Here is a 10,713-nt window from a genome sequence, read left to right as displayed (position 1 = left end):
AGATTTAGCTTCAATCATAATATATCCTTCAGCTCTGAAAAATACCTGATGTGTAAAGATCGTGATTGGTTAAAAGACTGAATTAGGCTGCCTGTGTAAACACAGCCTGCATGACAGGCATAAGCAATATTGCTTTCACACAAAATCCTCTCAGGCTGTTTACACAGGCAACCCAATTCTGAACGCCTGGCCAATTATTGGCAAAATAGCTTTTGGTCAAAATACCAATTAGTGTAATAAGATCAGAATTGGGCTGCCTGTGTAAACATATATTGTAAAGTGTCATGCATGTTTCCCCACGTTTCTATTTGAGCACTTTTACCATAAAGATGGATTAAAACCAAACAGAACTTTATCAGGAAATAAAGCACGAACACGGGTTGACAGTTCTGGTTGGAATAACTTTTATTTGATCTGTCTGTAAACAAGGTGATTTATCAATTTATGGCATTTTCCCCAAACATTTATCAAAATGCATATTTAATAACTTTGACTGAATCCAAATGCATAGGGAAAAGAAAAATCACAAATCAGAGAGAAATGTGTAGTTCTGGACATATTCCACAAAGCCTTCACCAGAGGAGAGTGCCATAGTCCTTGCTGAGGCAGAAGTTAAAAATCTAACTCACAGTAGCAACAGATCAGATCTACATTATGGCACAGGATAGTTTTCTTTGAAAGTTTTCACAAGACAACTCACTAGTGTTCTTATTCCAACCAACACCATTTTCCATCAATTTAGTGTAAACACTTTCAATGTTGTTTTTAATATACTGTTAAGTAGTGTGCGAACAGTTGCTGATACATCTTTGATGAGTAGAGCACAAGGCAACTCATTCAAAGAGTTTTGCCCAGCAGAGCTTGGGTTTACAGTCATTCACTAAGAATACACTCATTACCAGTTGTCAAACGAGACTGCAATTTCATCAGTTAACAAATTAGCAGTAAATCAATTAGTTTCTAAGTAATCTAAAGAAGCAGTAAGTGTTTTAAAGCCATCTGAAGTATAGTGTCTAATGACTGACAAATGAGGCCAACAATCTTTCACAATGGTTTGAAGCTATTCTGAAAATCACCCTGACAGACAATTGGTCCTATGGAAAATAAAAACTTGCCAAAACATGGTTTGTAGGGACGATACACTGCGCAATGTCAGCAGCGTGAAATAAAATTGCAGGAGCTGGCATATCCTAGATATGTGCCTGAGCTATTGCAAAGATGGAATGTCCACTTTAAAACGTATTGAAGGTTCATGGGAGGAATATTATTTTTTTACTCAGCAATGCTGATCTTATCTGCCATTACGCTAAAACAATATTCCAACACCACATCAATGACTTGTAAGACCACATTCAAGTTACAACAGCAAAAGCATTTGATGGAAGATAATGCAACCGAAAGAAAAAATGAAAAACCTAAATAGTGGGCTGACTCAGCTGAGGGGTTTCAAAGTATGTTTAGAGGACTATGCTGGAGGAAATCTTTACCTTAATGATGTATGTATCAAATGACAATTCAAGGAGGACTGAATTAAAATAACATTTCTGGATGGAATATAATGGTTTGGGAAAGGCAAGGAAAGAGAAATTCTGTATACTAAAAGATATGCATGCAACTTTCAAACCCTGACATGCTGAGGAAAGGAGACCACACCAGAAGGTCATCGCTTCAAAATTCTGAAAAGGCATTTTCCTATGCAAAACTGTCTGCACCATCGAATGATGCCGCCATTTAAGGTGTGCTTCCTCCTGTCATTTTCCAATTGCTAAGTATTTGTTTATACAAGCCAAGTCCAAATTTGGTACACATTTTATTATATTTTTTATGAATTTCTTTGCACATTTCCCTTTTGGTAAATCAACCATTGCTGATGAACATGCTCTTACTTTAGTGTCAGAAATAGGTTACATAGTGTTAATGCTCTGAGAAAGAATGGTGAGGAAAAGGGACAAAAAAACCATGAATTAACAAAAAATAAAACAAAGGGTGTACATAAAATGAAACTGGGGAAGAGTACCAATGTGTCTGCTAACTAATCCTCAAAGTACTGTCAACACAATGGAGGTGAGTAAGATGATGGGTAGAGGCTGCTTCAATATCCAGACTTCCTCAAGTACTCAGCCATGGTAAATACTTTCTTGTTGAGCTGTCCGCCATGGACCCCTTCCTTTCCCATGACTAAAACTAATGCTGGAGCACACAAGGAAACAAAAAGAAAAATGAACAAAATTTAAAATAGTCTTTTTCCCCACTAAGAGTGGGGATAAAAGTGACATAGGATGTTCCCACCACGACCATTACTCTTCATTGCTATTAAAGTTTCCACGACATTTGACTGTTTGCAGAAGAAATCTTAAAAGCAATATTTATTCTCTTCTTTTTGTCCCTCAATTTTAACTAAGCAAGCTTGGTGACACTAGAACCCCGAATCCCTCAAGTATTTTGCCATTGAGTATGCCTTCTTATTCAATCCACCTCCGTGGACCCCTTCTTTGCCCATTACAAGAACCAAGACTGAAAGAGAAGAAAGGAAAAGGGAAAAGTTTAGAGTATTAAGAGGTTAGAGGAAAGGCAGTCAAGTAAAGGAAAGGTTAGTAACAAAATGGAGGTGTACAGTTGGCATAACTGAAGATAGAGTTATGGCTACTTGTTTTGCATTTGTATTACAGGGAAGAGCATGCTTGCAGGGAAATACCCATACAACCTTTGTCAGTGGTCAAAACACCTACAATACTACAGCCAACTATTATGGTATGATTTATCCTTTTTGTAGGAGCAAATAAAGTATTTACTATAAGCTCGAAAGCTTTACATTAAACCAAGTAGAGTTGGTAACTCCAGAGACAAATCTATCCTTCACAAGTTCACTGAATACAAGTTCAATGCACACTTGCAAATGTGGAGGACACGTGTTTTTAGAAACTGGTCAACTGTACAGACACCAGGTAAAAGCCAAATGGCCTTTAAAAAGGCAAGTCAAAAAGATTTCTGCCCCTTGGGAGTGTATGCAATGTGAGGCACAGGCCAGGCTCCTATAATCTCTGGTTTATTAGGCTACTTTTATCAGGGTCATCATAACCACTACAGACCACCTGGTTTACTACACACACAACCTTCCATCTGAAGAGTAATGGTGAGGGATGTGTGTGGTGTTTTTAGAGCCACTTCTTCACTGGCACCTGAGCCAGGATTATTAGTGATGTTAGAGGCAAAGTGTCACAGGGAGATTGGACAGTCACCTACCATTTCTCTTCATAACACTTGTCGCCATCTTGCCCAATTTTTTTTGAGCCAGAATATTATTAATTCATGTAGCATTTCAAAACGTAACAGACCGACTTGAAAACAGAAGTCAATGGACTGCTAGTTTATCCAAAATTAAGCAGGCCATAGACCCATACTGCTTGCATACAAGTCTAGTGTGCCAGAATGTGAAGAGACATTGTAGGCTACTGTCCAGTGACAAGATGGCTAGGAAAAATATAGGTATTAAACAGACATCCCAAAGCATGCAGCTAAAATGTTAGTGAGGTTGACAACAACCCAATAGTTAAGGAGCAGCTTAAGAAAATAATCAAAGGTAAAGACCCCCAGAGTTGATGATTAGACTCAGGTGATGACAGACGATCAGAGTAAGGGCTCAGACACACCAATAGAGTTAGCTGACCAAGAGCACTTAGCGCCTCAAAGTAATTTGTGAGCCCGAGTGCACACCGATTTCACATGTAGCATCTGTGAAAAATGTCAGGAGCCAGAAATCTACAGCACATTGAACGATCGGCATACGAACTCTAGATCAACTTTCTGTGCGATGTGCACAAGCCTTAAGGACCACAAAGGCAGATTGACTTAGTAGGTAAACCTTGGCTTCTTGTTTCTTTTCTCATGCCATTTCTGAACCTCGACTCAATACACCAAATAGAATGAAGCCTAATGCACCATTAGCATTTCTCAAACAAAGTATGGATCCAAGGAAGTAACATGAACTTTGCCACAATGGACACATCTTGCCGACCAGTGAGGAAATTTAACAGTTCTCCGATTTCTGTCTGCTGTGGCTTACAATGTCATACCTTAAATTGTACCCATTGTCTAAATTGATGGAACAAATGCACACTTCCTTCCCTCTGCAATATTTCATGCTCAGACTAACAATAATATATTCTGCTGTTTTTTGTATTTTATACCAAAAAAAACTGCATATACTAATATGGGAACAGAGAGCATTAGAGAATAAATAACCACCAACAATCTGCAAGATGCTTGCATTGATTAAGGACAACACTTGAGTATGTTATAGACACAGATACATCCTAGAATGTTGCAATACCTGACATTTTTTGTTTACCACTGTAAAAAAAAAAAAAGTGGTCACCCTTTACCTTTGCCAGCTTTGCCTACAGTAATGTTGTATGTTGGCTCTCCTCCTTGACTCTTTGTCCTGATGTCCATTGTCCAGTCCCCTTCATTATGGAGACTGTCTCTGATGACCGAGCACTTCTTTGAACCCAAGGCCATGCCGTTGGTGAAGAAACTAGTCCTGTCCTTTCCAATGAGGACATCAATTTCTTGAGGCTGAAAAACAGTGGTAGTACACAGAAAATTAATGCAGACATGTTACATTTAGAAATGACATGTGCCACGAAAAGCTTCTATGAAATGGGGTGCTCATCTGGGTTTAAGTCATATTTTAAAGGGCGACGGTATCTGCTGAAAAAGAGCACAACAGATATTCTAATGCACAATTTATCTTTTATTAATTTAAGAAAGCTGCAAACCTCAACCTGTCTTAGTCAAATCTTGATTTTATTGGTGGGTGTGGCACCACTTATTAATAAAAGCAGCGATTAGATTTTTTTACACCACCCAGACCCTTTCATAACACACAGCTGTAGTAATCACAGGCATGTTCATTGTTGGCCAAAATTGATTGTTAATTTATGAAGCTTGAAGGGGAGTATGAATTGTACTTTTGAACCAGTGGCGGTCAGTGACGTTTAAGATGAGGGGGGAAGATTTGTTTTTCTTCACGAGCATGTCCATATTTCTATTACAGCATATTGTATGTCTGTCAGTCATATTCTAGTCATTCAGTTCAATGTAACATCAAAGTATACAACGAAGCTGCACACAGGTTGAAAGAAAACTTTGACGTGACAGACAGTGACACATTCAATATCCGCCTTGCACTCTTGCCTGCATATAGCTAATCCAGGGTGTAATCAGTCCAAGAACTGCAAACGAGTTTCTATCGGACAAATTCCAGTATATTTATCTCCATTTAGTTTGCTACCATGTAAGACCCCCCCACCACCAGAATGACTACACCCCTGATCACATGTAAATACAGATCACTTACATAGCAAAATATAGCTCTCTTGCTTCTCCTTCATGCAAGATATTAATTGGTTCAAAACTGTTCAACTATTGTCTTTCTCTGAGTCAACTACTCACATTTTATGCACTGTGCAGTGCTACGTGCAGCTTATGCTTTCAGTACTAGATTCATTATCTGATCCTTTGATTGGGTAGATAACATGTCAGTTCATGCTACAAGAGCGCTGACTGGTTGGAGGACGTCCTACGGAAGTTGTCATAATTACTGTGTATTTCTATGGAAGGGGTAAGAACCATGAGCCTCATAGTTTTTATATTTTAGTCAATGTACCCAGAGAACAGAAGCTAGCTGTCCTCCAGCAACACCATGGTGCTACCCTACAGAGCGCTGTTGAGGCTACTGTAGACCTTCATTGCAAAACAGTGTTTTAATTATTTGGTGATAGGTGAATATATTTTGTATAGTTTTAACTTTATATGTTTTACTCTTTTTGAAATTCACTGATGGTCCTCCCCTTCTTGCTCTGGGGAGCCTGTTTTTAACACACGAATTACCAGTTGGTTTGATTACACCTAAGGAATAATATGCAAGTAGTACAGCATTTAGCTAATCTGGTGTCAAAATGCAATAACTAGTTGCAAACTTATCTAGGTAGTTAGCAAGTTTACCCATTGTGGATGACATGGGGAGCAGCCATCTTGGTCCTGATTTGAGCATTTAAGCATTCTTTCAGTTAGATAGTTAAGAAAATAGCTAGCTACCAATTACATTTACTTATCCAGCTAGTTAGATATTATAAAATGTCGAAATATATAAACAATTATTGGCTAGCGTCTCCAATTTGAAACATTAGGTAGCCAACTTGGCTATTAGCCAAATAACTTTACTACTAGTAACGTTAGTTAGCAACTAACGTTAGCTAGCGGCCTCAACTGTTCATTCGTGTATACTAGCTAACGTTGGCAAGACAAGTCTTAACAATTTACTTACCTAGCCAACTAACGATAGTTGGCTATTGGCTAAGCTAGCCTAGTAGTGGGTCGAATATATGGCTCTGACGTTAGCTAGCTTCAGACAACGACACTCATTCATTGTGTCTAACGTCGGCAAGCAGACTTAGCACATAACGCTACCTAACATTGATAGCAGCCAGCAAATGTTGCATAATTGGCATTCGAGTAGTTGCCTGGATAAATTCACATCAGTTTAAGTTCAATATTATTGGCTAACAAGTCAGTGTACCAATTTGACGTTAGCAATAGCAAACTAGCTTGCTGACTTATCGACTTTGCTGGCCAAACGGGGATATGCGGTGAAGCTAGCTAGCGGTAGCTAGCTACTGTACTAGTTAACTGGCTAACATTAGGTAGCAAGCTCATTCTTTGCTAGGTCCGGCGAGGTTGTGATTATCCCAGGCAGCATTCATTCTGATTCAGACAAATTTCCACTATCGGCATTCATTATTTATATATTAAAATTGTTTTCCCTTTCATTTCTTACCGTTATGTTGCTAAAAGTACCACCGGCATGTGCTGCCCAAACGTATTTGGCGTCCGTATACCCAACAATGGCGGAATCCTGACAGCTGCCGTCGGCCATCAGGTTATCCACGTAGCTTTGCCAAGACATTTTTGAATGTGTTAAAATATACAGCTTCCTATGCACTCAAATATGTACTTTCTAGGACAAGACCTTTACAGCCAATGTTGCACTGCTTACGGGTCAATTTAGTGTCTCCAACTATAGCTACCCCCACTTCAACGTTAACACACGTCTGGGCTCGGGCAGGAAAGAAAGCCAATGTAATCATGCAGCGCCTGAGCGTAGTCAGTATCAGATCCCTCCGCACAATGTGCTCACTCGCACTATATACTTAAAGGGGCAAAATAATTTTAAAAAATGTCCTCACGGTTTTGCAACGCTTTGGATTATAGTACTTATGTGATTTGTGTAATATTCTTCTCGAAACTATATTGTGAGATAAATTGAGGAATGAATAGACAGGGTGAGTGTCTATAGAACATTGCTGCAGTAAAGCAACATCTTTCATGATTTTGAGGACCTCTGTATTTCAGACAATATTGTAACAACTCTTGCCTTCCTATGGGATCGTTACAATCTCTTTAACGGAAGAAGTGGTTAGTAAATTGCCCAGGTTCGAGACCCATATGAAGGGTCGGATCTTGCCTTTTGAGGGGCTCTTAGAAAGATGTTTTTAATTTCCTGCAATTCTACAAATTTTGCCATGGGGCATATAGAAAATTTTAAAGCAAGTTTTCTGCAATTGTACATATTTTACCATGGGGAGGAGATAACAATTTGAGTTACAGCTCATCTCCTGCAATCATACCCATTTTGTAATGACTTAAGGAGGAGGAAAAGACAGAAGAGGTATCATAGATGGAGATCAGGGTGCCTTGTGAGGATCCGCTGACGAGTGGCTAGTCTGCCTTTGCCATCGGTCCTACTGGCCAATGTGCAATCGCTGGACAATAAATTGGACGAACTAAAAGCACGTATATCCTACCAACGGGACATTAAAAACTGTAATATCTTATGTTTCACCGAGCCGTGGCTGAACGAAGACATGAATAACATAGAGCTGGCGGGTTATACACTGTATCGGTAGGATCGAACAGCAGCCTCTGGTAAGACAAAGGGTGGGGGTCTATGTATATTTGTAAACAACAGCTGGTGCACGATATCTACGGAAGTCTCTAGGTTTTGCTTGCCTGAGGTAGAGTATCTCCCGAGTGGGAGCAGCGGTCTAAGGCATTGCATGTCACTACAGTCCCTGGTTCGAATCCAGACTGTATCACATCCAGCCGTGATTGGGAGTCCCATAGGGCGGCGCACAATTGGCCCAGCGTCGTCTGGGTAGGCCACCATTGTAAGTAAGAATTTATTCTGAACTGACTTGCCTGGTTAAATAAATAAAAATAATCCCATGATAAGCTGTAGACCAAACTATATACTTAGAGAGTTTTCAGCTGTATTTTTCATAGCTGTCTACATACCACCACAGAACAATGCTGGCACTAAGACCGCACTTATTGAGCTGTATGCCGCCATAAGCAAACAGGAAAACGCTCATCCAGAGGCGGCGCTCCTAGTGGCCGGGGACTTTAATGCAGGAAAACTTAAATCTGTTTTACCTAATTTCTATCAGCATGTTAAATGTGCAACAGGAGGTAAAAATACTCTAGACCACCTTTACTCCACACACAGAGACGCCTACGAAGCTCTCCCTCGCCCTCCATTTTGCAAATCTGAACATAATTCTATCCCCCTGATTCCTGCTTACAAGCAAAAATTAAAGCAGGAAGTGCAAGTCACTCGGTCAATAAAAAACTGGTAAGATGAAGCAGATGCTAAGGTATAGGACTATTTTGCTAGCACAGACTGGAATATGTTCCCGGGATTCTTCTGATGGCATTAGGAGTACACCGCATCAGTCACTGGCTTCATCAATAAGTGCATCGATGACGTCCCCCCCACAGTGACTGTACGTACATACCCCAACCAGAAGCCATGGATTACAGGCAACATCCACACTGAGCTAGAGGGTAGAGTAAGCCCTCAGTCCAGCCTCTCTCAGCCTATTGTGGACAGTCTGAGCACTGATGGAGGGATTGTGCGTTCCTGGTGTAACTCGGGCAGTTGTTGTTGCCATCCTGTACCTGTCACGCAGGTGTGATGTTCGGATGTACCGATCCTGTGCAGGTGTTGTTACATGTGGTATGCCACTGCAAGGACGATCAGCTGTCCATCCTGTCTCCCTGTAGCGCTGTCTTAGGCGTCTCACAGTACGGACATTGCATTATATTGCCCTGGCCACATCTGCAGTCCTCATACCTCCTTGCATCATGCCTAAGGCACGTTCACGCTGATGAGCAGGGACCCTGGTGTTTTTCAGAGTCAGTAGAAAGGCCTCTTTAGTGTCCTAAGGTTTCATAACTGTGACCTTAATTGCCTACCGTCTGTAAGCTGTTAGTGTCTTAACGACCGTTCCACAGGTGCATGTTCATTAATTGTTTATTATTCATTGAACAAGCATGGGAAACAGTGTTTAAACCCTTTACAATGAAGATCTGTGAAGTTATTTGGATTTTTACGAATGTTTTTGAAAGACAGGGTCCTGAAAAAGGGACTTTTCTTTTTTGGCTGAGTTTATGTAAAATGTATGCAAAGTTTTACCTTTAAAATGCCCAATTATACAAAACATGACAAGTTTCTAGGAAATTTGTAAAAGAACATTCCCTTTGTGCTATATGGATGTAAATTGGGATTTGTGTATATAACTAAACTGCTAAGTCCATCATATACATATTCTAAACCATATGTAATGCTTTTATGTTCCTCTGGTGACAAAGAACACATTATCTATCTATGTAACTACCCAAATGCAACACCATAAATATGTCAGCGATGTTACACAGACTATGCAGGGTTACGCAGTGTTTTCTTTTTCAAATATAAGAACTGAATCATGGGTTTTTTAGTGGAGGCTGATCATAAAGTGCCTAAAATGCTTTGATACAGCACTATGACCAATTTGTAAAAGATACAAGTACAACCAAGTCTGGTGATCAGTGAATTGTAGTCATAAGACGTTGCACATTGCTGCTATGGCCCAAAGCAAAGAAAGTTACCATGAGCTGATTCAGTAAATAAGCATCTACAGAAATACAATATTACAGCCCACCTGGAAAATGAGATCTCATGGTGACATTAGAGCAGAAATAAATGAAAGTACATAATTTTGAAGAAGCTGGGTAGGACCAATCCAATAATCTCAAACTACTAAAACAAAAATCATCATGATGTCCTTGGAATGCCCCTCTAAATTAAGGCAGTTATACTATGAACAATGTCAAACCTAAATATCTTTAGGCACAGGTTCTAACTTGCTAGATCCTAATGCAAACTACACTACATCACCAAAAGTATGTGGACACCTGCTCGTCGAACATCTCATTCCAAAATTATGGGTATTAATATGGAGTTGGTCCCCCCTTTGCTGCTTTAACAGTGTAACTAAGGGGCCTAGCCCGAAACACAAAAAAAGCCCCATTAAAAACAACCATTATTCCTCCTCCACCAAACTTTACAGTTGGCACTATGCATCCGGGCAGGTAGTGTTCTCCTGGCATCCGCCAAACCCATATTAGTCCGTTGGACTGCCAGATGGTGAAGCGTGATTCATCACGCCAGAGAACGATTTTCCTTTGCTCCAGATTCCAATTGCGGCTAGCTTTACACCATTCCAGCCGACATTTGGCATTACGCATGGTGATCTTAGGCTTTTGTGCACTTACAGTTGACCGGGGCAGCTCTGGCAGGGCAGAGATTTGATGGACTGACTTGTTGGAAAG

The 10,713-nt window shown here is 40.1% G+C and overlaps 1 protein-coding gene across 2 annotated transcripts; it reads right to left on the bottom strand.

The window, feature by feature from the left end:
• Positions 1-380: 380 nt before the first annotated feature.
• Positions 381-7,187, bottom strand: LOC139551089 (profilin-2-like). 2 transcript variants are annotated; one of them, XM_071362479.1, is made up of 3 exons: positions 6,839-7,187; positions 4,383-4,575; positions 381-2,190 (listed from the first exon to the last, which is right to left on the bottom strand). In XM_071362479.1, the coding sequence occupies exons 1-3, from the start codon at positions 6,965-6,967 to the stop codon at positions 2,093-2,095; spliced, it is 420 nt and encodes a 139-aa protein (XP_071218580.1). In that variant the 5' UTR covers positions 6,968-7,187; the 3' UTR covers positions 381-2,092. The 2 variants fall into 2 exon arrangements, with proteins under 2 accessions (XP_071218580.1, XP_071218581.1); XM_071362480.1 differs by having other exon boundaries at positions 381-2,514; positions 6,839-7,180.
• Between the last annotated feature and the right edge of the window lie 3,526 nt (positions 7,188-10,713).

This window comes from Salvelinus alpinus, chromosome 23, assembly GCF_045679555.1.
Source record: "Salvelinus alpinus chromosome 23, SLU_Salpinus.1, whole genome shotgun sequence".
NCBI lineage: Eukaryota > Metazoa > Chordata > Actinopteri > Salmoniformes > Salmonidae > Salvelinus > Salvelinus alpinus.
The sequence above is the reverse complement of the archived record's forward strand: the minus strand, read 5'-3'. Positions and strand labels throughout refer to the sequence as shown.